The sequence below is a fragment of the Camellia sinensis genome, chromosome 12, assembly GCF_055761805.1.
Source record: "Camellia sinensis isolate YWXY chromosome 12, ASM5576180v1, whole genome shotgun sequence".
NCBI classification, from domain to species: domain Eukaryota; kingdom Viridiplantae; phylum Streptophyta; class Magnoliopsida; order Ericales; family Theaceae; genus Camellia; species Camellia sinensis.
This window is the reverse complement of record NC_138972.1, coordinates 144,465,786-144,481,819: the sequence shown is the minus strand read 5'-3', so window position 1 is coordinate 144,481,819 and position 16,034 is coordinate 144,465,786. Positions and strand designations below refer to the sequence as shown.

The following is a 16,034-nucleotide window of genomic DNA, read 5'->3' as shown; positions in this document are numbered from 1 at the left end:
TAATCAGAACTAGTAGTTCGGTTCCATGAACTTTCAAATGAGCTGACGTTTTAAATCTTCCGAGCAAAATCTACTCGGCCTTAATTTGTTTGTAAATTTCATGCAATTTCGACGTGACCGAGCAAAATCAGCTCGCCTTTTAAGTTGGGTAAGCCACCAACATTTCTTTTAGGCCAAGCAAATTCTGCTCGGCTTCTTATCGGTTGGAAAAAATTCCAACATTCCGAATTCTGCCGAGCAAACTCCGCTCATTTTCCATATTAGGCAAAACACCAATATGTCCACTGGGCCGAGCAAAATCAGCTCGGCCCTTACACTGGGCAAAACACCAATGTTTCAGTTAAGTTGGTCATGACGCCAACATTTCAACCGGGCGAGCAAAACTATCTCGGCCCTAATGCGAATGGGTCCATACGCCAATTACATCATCAGACAATGCACCAACTTTTTGTGCGGTCTGCATTCATTCCGGCGAGAGGAAACTAGTCCGGTCCCATTCAGGTCGGTCTCTTGCCCCTGATATTCATAATTGCCTTGCGTCCTTGCGAATCCATTGTACAAAGATGTAATTCCAAACAACAAGAGGGCTATTTTTCATTACAAAAGCATTGCTATCCTTTACATTAAGTGCCAAAAGGCTAAAGGTCTAAAAAAGCTAAACAACACAAGCAAATTACATCTTAAAAGTAAAAGACCTTAAGGTTGGCCGTATTCCATGGTCTGGGGACAGCCTTGCCATCTATATCTTCTAGATGGTACGCCCCTTTACCAGCAAGACCAATCACCTTGTATGGTCCTTCCCAATTCGCACCGAGCTTTCTTTCGCCAGAGACCACTGTGTTGCCAAGCACCTTTCTTAATACCCAGTCCCCGATCTTGAACATCCTGGGGTGCACAACCTTATTGTACTTTTTGGAGAGTTCTTGTTGATAAGCCGCTATGTGGATCAATGCTTGCTCCCTCTTTTCTTCAGCAAGGTCCAACTCCAATGCCACCGCTTCACTATTCAGATCTGGCTGGAAACTTTCAGAGCGGATGGTTGGCATGCCAATTTCCAACGGGATGACGGCCTCCATGCCGTAGGCCAAAGCAAATGGTGTTTCCCCGGTTGACCGCCTTGGCGTAGTGCGGTATGCCCAGAGCACATTAGGGAGTTCTTCAGCCCACTTGCCCTTAGCCTTCTCAAGCCGCTTCTTCAGCCCGTCCAGGATGGTCTTGTTTGAGGCCTCTGCTTGACCATTTGACTGAGGATAGGCCGGCGTCGAATTGTAGAACTCGATCTTCAACGCTTCGCAAATTTCGCGAAAGAGTTTACCATCAAATTGAGCGCCGTTATCCGAGATGAGGGCCTTAGGTATACCGAAATGGGTGATCACGTTTTGCCATACAAACTTCTTCACGTCCTTTTCCCTTATGGTCGCTAGTGGCTCGGCCTCAACCCACTTGGTAAAATAGTCGGTGGCGGCAATGAAGAACTTACGGTTGCCCGGTGCAGCTGGGAGTGGCCCAACAATATCCAACCCCCAAAGCGCGAACGGCCAAGGACTTGTGAGAGGAAGCAAATCTCTAGCCGGATGGTGGATCTGGTGGGCGAACTTCTGACATTTCTCGCACTTACGAACATATTTTTGCGCATCTGCCTGCATGCGCGGCCACCAATAACCCTGAGAAATTGCTCGGTAAGCCAAGGATCTGCCCCCAGTATGGCTGCCACAAATGCCCTCATGTATCTCATAGAGAAAAGCCTTCACCTTGGTGGGGTGGACATATTTCAAATACGGGCCGGTGAAAGATTTCTTGTACAAGGCCCCGGACAAGGAGAGCCAAAACCGCTCTGACTTTGCCCTTGATCTTGTGTGCCGCCTTCTTTTCTTCTGGTAGAATTCTATCTTTTAGGAAGGCGATGATAGGATCCATCCAAGAAGGGCCCAAGTCGGTGCAGAGTACCTCGGCTGATTCTGGTTCCTCAATGCTTGGCCGTGGTAAAAATTCTATCATCAAGGGGTTAGGAAAAGCTGTCTGAGCAGAAGCAAGCCCGGCCAATTGATCAACCGTGCTGTTTTCCTCGCGGTCGATTTGTTCCAACCTTATTGCAACGAACTTCTTGATCTCTGCGCGTACCAGCGCCTGATACTTGGCCATTCTTTCGTCCTTTGCTTCATACTCCCCTGAGACCTGATTGACCACCAACTTGGAATCACTAAATACCATAAGGGCTGTGGCTTTCATTCTCAGCGCGCTTCTTAGTCCGACAAGGAGAGCTTCATACTCAGCCTCGTTGTTGGATGCTGGGAAGCCGAGTGTAATTGCCTGCTCGATGATCAGCCCGTCCGGTGAGTTTAGCACAAGGCCCAGCCCGGCCCCATGTCTGTTGGACGCCCCATCAACGAAGAGCTTCCATATCTCGCTAATAAACAACTTCTAGCAATCAGAGGGGTTCTGGGAGCTTTTCATTTCCAAGTCTCTAATCGGTTCATCCTGGTCCCTTTCCTTGTCTTGGTTGGGTTCATCATCGTCGGACTTTGTTAGTCCGGTTGTGCTCGTCCCTTTTCCTACCTGCGAACCAACACTCGTTTCTGTTGCCAGAACCATGGGTTGTGCTAAATCCGCAAGGGCATACTGGATGCATCCCAGGGGCAAATTCCGCCACAAAGTCGGTAAGTGCTTGAGCCTTGATTGCGGTGCACGGTCGGAACTTGATGTCATATTGTCCTAATTCCATGGCCCATTTCAAAATTCTCCCAGTGAAGTCTGCCTTTTCAAAAAGCACTTTAAGCGGGAACTCGGTTAATACAACTATTGTAAGGGCATGAAAATAGTGTGCCAGCTTTCTTGACGCCATCGTTAGGGCCAGCGCCAATTTTTCCAAGGGAAGATATCTCGTTTCGGCTGGGAGAAGAGTCTTGCTTACATAGAAGAGCGGTAGGTGCTGGATGCCTTCAGCACGCACCAATACCGCGCTGACTGCGTGTTGAGAGACAGCCAAGTAAAGGTACAACTTTTCGCCTGGCTGAGGTGTGACCAAAATAGGGGCTGATGAGAGATATGCTTTCAAGTCTGCTAGTGCGTAGTCGCACTCGTCATCCCAGAAGAACTTGGACTTCAGAGTTTTAAAGAAGGGCCTGCAACGATCAGAAGACCGGCTGATAAATCTGTTCAACGCGGCTGCCATCCCGACAAGATGTTGCACGTCCTTCGTGGAGTTGGGACGCTCCAGGTCTTGTATGGCCATGATCTGCGATGGGTCAGCTTCAATCCCTCGATTTGTGACTAGAAAACCCAGAAAATTTCCGGTGCCAACTCCGAAGGCGCACTTTGTGGCGTTCAAACGAAGCTTGTGGAGCTTAAGTATAGCGAACATCTCTGCAAGGTCGGCGAGGTGTCGAGACTTCTCCTTACTCTTCACCACCATGTCGTCGATATAGGCCTCCATTGTTCGGCCCAGAAGAGGAGCGAACATCTTCGTTACCATCCTCTGAAAAGTCGCCCTGGCGTTCTTTAGTCCAAACAGCATGACTTTGTAGCAATATAAGCCTCTGGGGGTTGTGAACAACGTGATCTCTCTGTTTGGTTTATACATGGCTATCTGGTGGTAGCCGCGATATGCGTCTAGGAAGCTAAACCTCTGATGGCCAGCGGTTAAGTCCACCAGCTGGTCAATTCGTGGGAGGGGAAAGCTATCTTTGGGGCAAGCTCGATTGACAGTCTTGTAGTCAACGCAGACTCGCCACTTGCCGTTCTTCTTCGGAACAACCACCGTGTTGGATATCCACCGAGGGTACTGCACCTCCTCTATGGCCCCAACTTCCAACAAATTCTTTACTTCCTCTGCGACCACTTCAGCATGGTGCAAGGCTGAGCGGCGCGTCCTTTGAATAACTGGCCGTGCATTAGGGAAGACATTCAACTGATGACAAATGAAGCTCGGGTCGATGCCAGGCATGTCGTAAGGCGTCCAGGCAAAGGCCTCCAAATTGGAAACCAAGAAGTTGACATAATCCATCCGCTCAGCGCTAGACAAGGATGATCCCAAGAGGAAGAATTCAGTTGGATCGTTCTCGTCAATGCGCACTTCCATCAAATCTTCGACCGACTTTTCCTCAGCCTTTCTTCCTACGTCTTCAAGGGCCTCATTACCCTCGGGCCGTTCAATCATTTGGACAAACCCTTTAGCCGCTCAGCTGCCATTTACCGCAACGAAGCATTGTTTCACCATCACCTGGTCCCCCCAAACTTCCTCTATTTGTTCGCTCGGTGCCGGAAAGCGCATGACTTGGTGGAAGGTCGAAGCAACTGCTTGCATGGCGTGTAGCCAACCCCTGCCTAAGATCAAGTTGTAAGTTGATGGAACTTTAAGCACCCAGAACTCTACTTGCTTTACGACTGATCCCGTTTTGACCGGCAAAATAATCTTTTCGATTGGCCATTCTGGCTGTGAGTTGAAGCCGACCAAAGGGGACGTTGCGGGGGCCAAGTCCTTGTCTTCCATCTTCATTTGTTTAAACGCGTCATAATACATAATTTCTACCGAACTCCCCTGGTCGATCAAGATTCTCTTGATGTCAAAGTCTTTGACGCGAAGAGTGACTACTAAAGCATCATTGTGCGGCATCTGAACTCTTTCCAAGTCCTTGGTTGAGAATGAAAGGATGTCCCGTTCTTCGGTCTTTCCCTTCTTCACAGCAGGCTGAACAGAGAGCACTTCCCTCATGTGCTCAGCCTTCTTGATCATCCCTCTCAGCTCACAAACCCTAGCCGGTTCAATGATACCGTGGATGACGTTGATTACACCTTACGGGGGCGCTTCTAGGGCGGCCAGGACGTTTGGCTCGGCTTGGTCCGCTGGCGTGGCCTTGATGCCCCCATCTATGTATTGGTCAAGATGCCCCGCCGCCACCAACTCCTCTAAGTGTTGTTTGAGCGGCAAGCAGTCCTCTGTTCGGTGCCCTCGTTCTTCATGAAAGGTGCAGCGATATTTTGAATTGAAGCCCCTCTGCGCACTCCCCAACTTGGCCGGCCAACAGACGAAGGGTTCACCTCGAATCTCGCTCAAAATGCGGAAGATGGGGATTTTAAATACCGTGGTGATCCCAGTCCGCGCCTTCAATTTTCTTTTGGCATCCTCCGCTGCATCACGGGGAGGGTCAGACCGGTCGTTTCGGCGGCCCTTGTTTCTGTCATCACGGTTTGAACCATGGCGCTGGTCTTTCGACCGGTTGTTTGGGCGGTTATCCTCCTGCCCAACCGAGTGAACTTTCCCCACAACCCTTCTGTCCGCCGCGACCGGATTAGCCTTCTCGGTCGCAGAGGCGGCATCATCCTCTACACGAATGTGCTCATTGATCCGCTGCATCAATGACTCCATGGTTGTGGGTTGATGCATCGTGAGTGAATCTTGCAGCCTATGTCCGACTGGGAGACCCCGTTTGTACTGAGTGATCGCCAGATTGGTGGGGCAGTCGAGGATCTCATTGTAAGTTTCCCAGTATTTCGTATTGTATGCCTTCAACGAACATGAAGACTCCATCTTGACGCCCAGGAGATGGTCGACCTCCTTCGGCGTTCGTGTGTTGGTTTTGAATCTGGTGACGAAGGTTTCCGCTAGTTGCTACCACCCCTCAATACTCTCCTCCGGGAGTCTTTCGAACCATTTCAAACCTAGCTCTCCCAAGCTTGCTAGGAATATAAGGCACATCAAGGTGTCATTCCACCGGTGTCCAGCCATTACTTGCCGGTAATGGCTCACATGCATGTATGGATCCGTCTTGCCGTCGTACAAAGTGAACTTTGGCTGGTGGAATCCGGCGGGGAGTGACGTACTCTCAATCTCTGGAGACAGCGGCGTGGCTGTAAGTCGCGCCAGCTCTTTGTCCACCAGCGCAGTGGCTATCACTTTGGGGGCTAGCATCGCCACTTCCTCACTGTAACGAACTGGAGCGCTTAACCTCTGCAATGCCGGCACTCTCCGAGCCTCCCAACGGCGCGCCCTCTCCTCCAATACATCCCTCAAGTCCCTGGAACGTGTGGAGAAAGGGGATCCCGACGTCGGCGTCAGGCGTAAGGGGCGGTAGGTGCTGTCGCGAGAGAGGGACATGCCCTCTCCTTGGTCGGAACCTCCAACCTCATAGTTCCTGGTGATGGAGAGAGAGTGAGTCCTCCCCTGGCGGCGACTGCTACAACGAGGGGACGGGGTGCGCTCATTGAGGTTGCCCTCTCCAGCAACACCCTTCCCTTTAATCTGGTGTTTCAGCAGCTCCATCTTCGCTGCCATCTTGCGAATGACGACGTCTTGGTCCTTGAGTTTGTGCTCCAAGCGCTGCGCATGGGACTCCCCCCGGCGTTGGCGGCCCTCAGGACTCTGCGAGTCATCAGTACTCCTCTCGTGTTTGTCTCGCGCACTTCGCGAAGGAGTCTCTAGGCCCGCCATGGCTGGAATATTCGGAGGACCTTCTCTCAAGCGGACATACTCAGGTGTGACGCCATCGACGACGGACAGTGGGGCTTCGCCGTTGTTGGCCATGGAAATGGTTGAAGAAGCTCTAAGAACAAGGGTTGAGTATCAAAAACTTCCCACAGACGGCGCCAATTGTACGGGGACGAAATATCCTCTGCTTTCCGTACTCCTTGTACTCCAAGCTTCTCTTGACAGCGTCTACCTGGTAACACAAAAACGGTGAGCTGCCCGGCGGTGGTGTGCCGGATAGACCCTCCGACGATCAAGTCAGTCCACTTGAGGAAGGAGAAGACAGACAGAGAGAGAGTATTTTCTTTTGGGGGAGAAGTTGCATACCTCTAACGTTCGTCCTTCTCCCTATTTCAAGGCTGGCCATGCAGCCTCAACATTATGCGCGCACTACCTCTGCTGTCCTTCCCAAGACAGGTGGCAGTGCTCGCCTCTCACCACCTTACGCGTATACAGGCTTAGTCCTCCCACCAGTACACGCAGAATTGTCTAACGGTATTGAGGCATGCGTGGAGCAGATGTCCTCTCCCTCGTGCCATTGGCCCAGGTGGCACACCTGATCGCAGTACCACGACCGGCCTATCTCTCGCGAAGAACTATCACTACAGGCACTCAACCGCGTTATGCCCCACCGGACTGCCCCTTGGCAAAGGGGCAGAGGGGTGATGCTCATGGGCCGGGCTGGTGTTGACCGGTTTATCGTGGCATACCGGTCGCGAGGCATGCCGGCCTCCGTCCGTTCTACCTTTATCCGAGGTTATCTGGAATCTACCCATCTCGGCTAACCGGTCAGAGACGTGCCATCCCTCACTTGTCCATAGTTTAGCCCGAGCTACCCGCAGCCCGGTCTCGCCACTTGGCTGTGTGCCCTGCCGAATGTTTGCTAGTCGCAGCTCGGCCAGGCTTAGTTCACGCCTGGTCAGCCGATCTTTTCGACCGAGCAAAACAGACCAACCGGCCCTCTCGATAGAGGAAATAGCACGGCGCCATAAGGTCTGTCACGACCCGCCCTATCTTAGCTCGGCCGTACTAACGGCGCAAATCTCCCCTCTCAATGCCCATCTTTTCCATCTCTCAAAGGTCTCAAATTAATGTAGGATACATATGCTCATTTGACTCAAGTTAAATGCATTTTGGGACGGAAAAATGTTATAAGTTTTAAATTTTTTATTAAACAGATGATTAAATGTTTCATATAAATGTGAAATTTACAAAATTATAGACTCCATACTCATATAAAACATTTAATTATTTATTTAATAAAAAAATTGAGATTCATGACATTATCTTTTTGGGACCGTCTCGTAGCCACCTGACCATCACCTACCCACAAGAAGCTACAATTTATAGGCCTTAACCTTTCACATCAAGCCATATTTTTTGAAACCCTACGTACATATATCAACAATGATTCATCCCACTAATTTGAAAGCATTAATTGACCACTAATAAGGTGGAAATTCAAAAATAAATAAATAAATAAATAAAAAATACAAGAACAAAACATCCTATCTTGTGAGACCCACACCACTTTAAAACTATTAATGCTCCTCTTTTTAGTAGTCTCACTCATTTTTCTACATATATAGCCATGATTCTCAACCTGATTGAGAGTTATCTTAAAGTAATTAACTGGGGGGAAATTGTCGAAAAAAAAAAAATTCAAATTAAAGTGTGCAAAACAGACTTTGTATAATTTTTTAATTTATAAACCATGAGAAATTAGAGGAGTGATAACACAAAACTTGTTTGGCATACACGTGTATTAAAAATTTATTTTAAAAATAAGTGAAAAGAGTATTTACTTAGAAAGAATAGAAATAGCTGAATATGATTGTGATGATAAAAAATAGTGATTCGAGATAGATGTGGTAACCGGAGTTGGTTGTCAGTCACTGAAGATAAGAGGTGATTGATAATGGTTAAAGATAATTGACAACATAATTAAATTAATTAATGACAAATAAGAGTTGTCTACTTAATTTTATTTATAATTTTTATAGATTAATAACACTACATATAGAAAGGTATTGTGTTACACTCTATTCATTTGTTTCAACACCTAATAAGTAGTAGGGGTGGAATTTTGGCCCGCGGCCTGTGGGCGGTTCGAGGTGGGCCTGGCCCGTTAAGGCCCGAGCCCAACCCTAGCCCGAGGCCTTGGACCAGGGCCTGGGCCATCGTTTTGAAGCCTGACCCATGGGCCCGCTTAAGGCTCGCCCAAAAGCCCAGCCCGTCCGAGGCCCAATGTTATTTTTAATGAAAAATAATAAAATTTTGGTGGAAAAAATTTAAAAATTGTTTAGGCCCGCCCAAGCCTGCCTAAAGCCCGAGCCTAGGGACCCCGCCCACTGCCCCGCCCAAAGTCAGAATACTCCTGGGCTTGGGCTTGGGCCTGAGCCTAGTTTTTTGGCCCGTTGACTGACCCGGCCTAATTTTTTGACAGGAGCCCGCAAAGCCGATAAGGGCCCGGCCCGGCTAGATGCCAAAATTACATCCCTAATAAAAAGTCTATAGGATAAGAGTTAACAATCAAAAAGCAAAGCTAAAAACACTTCTTTCTTTCTTTTATTTTTTTTTAAACTACTAAATAATCAACTTACAATTTGACAAAACAAAAACTCTAAAAATAAAAAAGAGTAAATTACATTGATACCCTCTGAGATTTATATTTATTACAATTTTCCCCTTCAAATTTGGAAAATTACACTGACCCCCCCGTTAATTTAATTTTATGTATGATGATCATTACGGTGAGAGGGGAACTGTTATGAAACTTTAAACCTCATAGGACAATCTGTAATGAAATTTTAAACCTCAAGGAGGAGAATGTAATTTTCAAAGATGAGCAAAGAACTACAATAAATATAAAACTTAAGGGGTGTCAATATAATTTACCCAACAAAAGCAATAAAATTTTTTACAAACAATTCATATAAATTATAGCAAGCGCCCTCATTCATTTCAAGATGTAAGGACAATGGAACCCTCTAAATTAATGGAGCTGCATATCCAAGCTGGTGTATACCATGACCTAGTAACCAATCACCATAAATTGTGAAAAGGACCCAACATGGACCAATTATTACACACTGGTACAAAAGAAGAAGTCAGTCAGAGCAATTCTGGATAATAGGCTTGCCGTGCCAAACAAGAATTAAGGACAGTGCAATCCACACTCACTCAGAACATTCATAAAGGGGGAATTAGCCACAGTAGAGCAATATAGAGATGTAACTTGCATCCTTACCACTAGGAAAATGAGTGAGAGTATTAATTAGTGCTATTACTAATGATGTGGTAGTGGGTCTCAGCATAAATGATTTGATGTTTTGACTTTGGTGTTGTATTTTTTTTTTATTGAGTGTCATGTCATTAGTGGTCTTTTTAGAGTTTCAAAATTAGTGGTCTCTATCATTGTTGCTTACCACTATGTTTGATTATCATTTTTCAAAAATACTTTTCAAAAAATATTATTTTTTTATTTTTTGTATTTTTTTGTTTTTATTAAAATTTTTTAATATTTTGAGCAATTTTTAAACATACCTAACATACATATACCTAAAAAGTAAAAAAAATTGAAAAAAAATCCTTTTAAAAATTCACTAAATACAAAAAATACAAAAAAAAAAAACGAGAATTCAGTATATTTTTTATATTTTTATGTATTTATTAATTTTTAAAAATATTTTTTTACAAATTTGTTACTTTTTAGATACATGTAAGTAAGGTGCATCTAAAAAAGTAAAAAAAAATATTTACAATTTTAAAAATATTCACTAAAAACAAAAAAATACGAAAATAAAAAAACTCAATTTTTAAGAAACTTAATTCAAAAAACTCTAACCAAACACACTGTATAATTTTTTGAAAAATGATCAGGACACTTTCCCCCTTTCCCTTTGACCCCCTCTCTTTTTGATTGGTTAGTTTTTTTTTTTATTTTTATTATTTTTTTTTCTTCTCCTCTAATCACCACCCACTACATATATAGGAGAATGATGATTGGAGAGATCTCAATCACATCCCAAATTTTTTTACTTTACTCCATCACAAATTCATTTATATCTCATATATTTTTATAATTTTTTTTAATGTCTACTTTAACGTAATTCCTCCATCCATAAATGCAATTTTGGCAGAGAGTGCAAGCGTAGAACTGCATAGATATTGGCCCTGTTTGGTAGAGTTGTGGGAAAGTGCTTATACTTTATGCCTCAACAGCTTATAACTTATAACTTTCAGCTTAAGCTAATTTTCAGCTTATTCTTAAGCATCTCCTGCCCCACTCAAAGAATAAGCTGATTTCTGACTTCTAAAAAATTATAAGCTATAAACTATAAGCTAAACTAAACACATCAAAATAGCTTAAATTAAGCTAAAAGCTGAAATAAGCTGTAATTAAGCTCTGCCAAACAGGCACATTAGCGAAAATCGTAAATAAATTAAACTGTTTTAAAATAATTATAACACAAACAAAAACAATTTATAAAATTTATAAAAAAAAATTCAAAATTTGATATTTGTAGCCTAATCAAACGAGACCAAACTCAGTTTCAAGTCCCATCATATGGGAAAATTTTGATAGTTGTAGCAAAATAAATTTTAAGTTTTTAATTTTATTAATTTAAATTTTAATATTTTGAATTGTTTTAATCTGAATTATCAGTCAATTTTTGTTAAGTAAAATCAACAAAAAAATATTTTAGTTATTAAATTTAATGTAGGAGTACATAAAAGGTTTAAAATACTCTTTTTCGTTGAGTTTAATTGCTAAAATATCATTTTGCTAGTCAGTTTTACTTAAAGAAAATAGATAAATAGTTTGTATTGAAAAAAAAAAATAGAATTTAAATTAATAAAATTAAAAATCTAAGATTTATTTTGTTATAAGAATCCAAGTCTAAAGTTATTTTTTGTAATTTTTCAAAAAACAATTTATGCAAGTCTCTGATATACAAAAAAAGACTTATACTAAATACGAAAAAAAAAAAAAACCTTATATACTGATAAAAAACTTACACTACTATAAAATGAAATAATTTTTTACTGTCCAATTAAAATGCAATTTCCCTAGTAATAGTACAATTGGATCAAGACTCATTTATGTTTTTAATTTTTGTTGTTTTGGATGGTTATTTTAAAGTTATTACATAGAGGCCTTATTTGGGAAGATGGTTGAATTAAAATAACTCACTAAAAGATAAAATAGGTTAAAATAGTCAATAAAATAAAATGTTACATCCAATACATAATTATTTTTTTTTTTTCTTACAATCATCAAATCAATTACGAAAAAAACCAACGAACTTTCCAAGCGTAAATTTTTTACCAAGTTAAAATAACTAAAAAAACTAAATAATCAATTAAAACAACTAACTTTCTGAGCAAGACCATACTTTGGGTCAATTATAGTGGTAGGGTGGGTCTCATTTTTTTATTTTGTAAAAGCTTATCACAGGCATATTTTATTTGATGTCATGCCTCAATGACCCAAATTATTATTTTTTTTTAAATAAAATAAAATCATGACTCAAGATTTTGGATGGGTTGTGATGATGAAAATTGTCTCACTTTTTCCCTCCTCTCTCTCATGAGTTTCCGTTTAGAAATTTGATTTTTTTTTTTTTTTTTTTTGGCTGGAAAATTGTCACACTTCTCTTTGAGCCATTTTGCTTCACTCTCACCTAGCTATACTCTCTTCAATTCCTAGATAGTTGTTGCTACTCATTCTCCAGCCACTTCCGTCATTATTGGACCATTAACACAGTTTTGCCTCTCTAATCACTTCTCTAACCTTGAACTTCCCTACATAGAATTACGAGTACATTATGACCGAGAGTTGTATGAGAAATTATTAAATAATCTCGAAAAACCACGTGAGTATACTTTAAGTCAATTATCAATTACTTAGCCCCATGTTGTTCCCCCATCCCTAACATAAATCGTGGACTCCTACTCCTTTCAACCAATCAAAACCGTATAGAGTACCATGTGTTCATATTCCGAAAATACTGAATAATCATCCGAATTGTATTGATATAAAATATGTCTATTGTATTCAGAGACTACTCAAACCTATTTAATCCAAGGCAAAAAATCTAGTTGAGACCTTCAATAACTTTTTACATTGTAATTTTATTTTTTAATACTATAATTTTTATTCATAACATTCACAATCAAAACAATTTTATTTTAATTTTCATTTTAGTTTTTTTGAAATATTTCTAGGGGCCCCCAAAGTTGCGCACATATTATATACTCCATATTCATATGAATGTAAAATTTCATACTTTTGTAAAAAAATAAATAAATAAATAATGAAACTTCACCTTAAAATAGAATTAAACCCACACGTGAACACCCTAAGTTATGTGCTTGTGAAGCATGAATTACCCTTCAATTGTATAAAACATGTTACATGTCATCACTTTATACAGCTCTATTTTATTTTATTTTATTTCTTTTGTGTGTGCGCAATTTTGGGGGCCCCTAGAAATATTTCAATCCGTGAAAGATAGAGAAAGATGCATGAATGTATTCATATGTGCCGATCATTCTTGGAACCATAGTGAGTGGGAGAGGATGTGTTAAATCAAATTCTATTGAGGGAAAAATTACTCAGTGATTGCGTACATCGCGTGTTTGGTGTTATAAACCAATTATTAAATATCACATGTCTTGTAATTTTTACAATTTTTAGTATAAAATCGTAAATCTTTTCATATTTTCCAATCACAATTTTTATAAAATACATTTTACTATATCCCACAAGTATAGAATATCCTCTCCAAAGAACCCAAAATCATGAGACTCGTCAAAAGAAAGGCACCCAAATAATGGAGGTAGGGGGGGGGGTCTACCAACCATCTTACAATTTGTTTTATATTGAGGACACAATTTTGTTTGATGCCCATCTTTTCCATCTCTCAAAGATCTCAAATTAATGTAGGATACATATGCTCATTTGACTCAAGTTAAATGCATTTTGGGACGAAAAATGTTTTAAATTTTAAATTTTTTATTAAATAGATGATTAAATATTTTATATGAATGCAAAATTTATAAAATTACAAATTTTATGTTTATAAAAAATATTTAATTATTTATTTAATAAAAAATTTGAGATTCATGACATTGGCTTATTTTGGAAAGATAGTAAAAAGTGACTTTTTGGCTTTTAACCAAGCTTTTGACTTTTTTAGACAAATGATTTGGAAAGTTGATAAAAAGTGACTTTTGACTTTTTTTATTAATGTTTGTTTATGATGTCGAATCATAATAAAATGACCAAACTACCCCCATTTATTTAAAATATTTACAACTTCACTTATGTAACATATTTTGACCCATAAAAATAAAATTATAATTTCACCGTTGGCTAAAAACCAACTTCCAAAATAGTCTATTATCTTTTTGGGACCGTCTCGTAGCCACCAGACCATCACCTACCCACAAGAAGCTACAATTTATAGGCCTCAACCTTTCACATCAAGCCATGTTTTTTGAAACCCTACGTGCATATATACCCATGATTCTCAACCTAATTGAGAGTTATCTTAAAGTAATTAACTGGGGGGAAATTGTCGGGAAAAAAAAAAATATATATTCAAATTAAAGTGTGCAAAACAGACTTTGTATAATTTTTTAATTTATAACCAATTGATATAAATCTTTTTCAAACTGATTTTTTTCATGTTACCATGAGAAAATAGAGGAGAGATAACACAAAATTTGTTTGACATACACGTGTATTAAGAATTTATTTTAAAAATAAGTGAAAAGAGTATTTACTTAGAAGGAATAGAAATAACTGAATATGATTGTGATGATAAAAAATAGTGATTCGAGATAGATGTGGTAACTGGAGTTGGTTGTCAGTCACTGAAGATGATTGTTGTTAGTAAGAGGTGATTGATAATGGTTAAAGATAATTGACAACATAATTAAATTAATTAATGACAAATAAGAGTTGTCTACTTAATTTTATTTATAGTTTTTATAGATTAATAACACTACATGTAGAAAGGTATTGTGTTACACTCTATTTATTTGTTTCAACACCTAATAAGTAGTAGGGGTGGAATTTTGGCCCACAGCCTGTGGGCGGTTCGAGGTGGGCCTGGCCCGTTAACGCCCGAGCCCAACCCCAGCCCGAGGCCTTGGGCCAAGGCCATCGTTTTGAAACCTGACCCATAGGCCCGCTCAAGGCCCACCCAAAAGCCCAGCCTGTATGAGGCCCAGTGTTATTTTTAATGAAAAATAATAAAATTTTGGTGGAAAAATTTTTTAAAAAATTAAAAAATTGTTTAGGCCCGCCCAAGCCTGCCTAAAGCCCGAGCCTAAGGGCCCGACCCACAGCCCCACCCAAAGTCCGAATGCTCCTGGGCTTGAGCTTGGGCCTGAGCCTAGTTTTTTGACACGTTAGCTGGCCCGACCTAATTTTTTGATAGAAGCCCACAAGGCCCAATAGGGGCCCGGCCCGGCCAGATGCCAGAATTACATCCCTAATAATAAGTCTATAGGATAAGAGTTAACAATCAAAAAGCAAAGCTAAAAACACTTTCTTTCTTTCCTTCCTTTTTTTTTTTAACTGCTAAACAATCCTGCATGATCTTAACCATAGCAGGTTAACAATAGTAGAGCAACATTATTGGGGACATACCTCCATTGCTTCATCTGCTGTTATATTTTGAAAACGAGGATGAACAATCATCCTCAGTTTGAAATGCTTCTTAGCAAGCTCCTTTTCTTTACGAGCTTTTTCTTTCTCAAACTGTGAGCTACTTTGGTCTTTGTGGTAGTAGGGATCCAAGTCTCGATTATTCTGATAACGGTTACTCCTCATCTCATTTTCTCTACAAGTTAGGAAAACCTGGTACCTATTCTTTTGAATCGATTTGATCCTGCAAGTAAGAATCTCACCTTCATGCAACTTCTCAAAAAAATCAGAATTGTCCCCCCAATCATCAGAAAAGTCTTCCTTAGTAAGCACACCAGTCAATCCAGATTCAAGCGCATAAATTGCTCTTTGAGGTTGCACTCTGCGTACCGTTGCTTGCACAATTCTTCCATCAGCAAGTGTATCCTCCGTCTCCCCAAAAATCATATAAAATTCGTCATCCTAGCTAGGTTCTACATATTGTCTACGCCAATCCTGAAAGCCCTGTATCAACTCCAATCTTATTTTTTCAACAGTTTCTCTCTTATTCTCCCGTTTCTTGGATTTAGCATATTCATCAACATCAAAATATTTTAATAAATCAGGTTTCTCTCGGACATGCTCTAAGAAATATACTGAGAGGGAGAATTATGAGCCGGATATGGGCCGAGTTAGAGGCCGAGCAAATTGGAGGCCCAATGGTGCATTGGGCCGCGATAACTTTGGATTTGCCCAGAGTTGGGGCTGCTCAGAGACGGACCGAGCTACTTGGATCTGCGCAGGTGATAACCGTGCAACTTGCGTTGCTCGGTCAAAGACACGCACCGTTAGGCCGGCCGAGAAGCCGAGAAGCTTGTGCCAGAATCCCAGCTGGAAGGCCTTGGGTTGACCGGTATGACCAATCTCAAG

General features: G+C 41.2%; 3 protein-coding genes across 3 annotated transcripts; all 3 read right to left on the bottom strand.

Annotated features, from left to right (window-relative positions):
* Positions 1-680: 680 nt before the first annotated feature.
* LOC145803958 (uncharacterized) lies at positions 681-1,076 on the bottom strand. The gene has a single exon (XM_082897350.1). It carries the CDS (start codon positions 1,074-1,076, stop codon positions 681-683), a length of 396 nt encoding a protein of 131 aa, XP_082753476.1.
* Positions 1,077-4,177: 3,101 nt separating this feature from the next.
* LOC145803957 (uncharacterized) lies at positions 4,178-4,732 on the bottom strand. The gene has a single exon (XM_082897349.1). The coding sequence runs from the start codon at positions 4,730-4,732 to the stop codon at positions 4,178-4,180; it is 555 nt and encodes a 184-aa protein (XP_082753475.1).
* Positions 4,733-4,792: 60 nt separating this feature from the next.
* On the bottom strand, positions 4,793-5,527 carry LOC145803956 (uncharacterized). The gene has a single exon (XM_082897348.1). It carries the CDS (start codon positions 5,525-5,527, stop codon positions 4,793-4,795), a length of 735 nt encoding a protein of 244 aa, XP_082753474.1.
* Between the last annotated feature and the right edge of the window lie 10,507 nt (positions 5,528-16,034).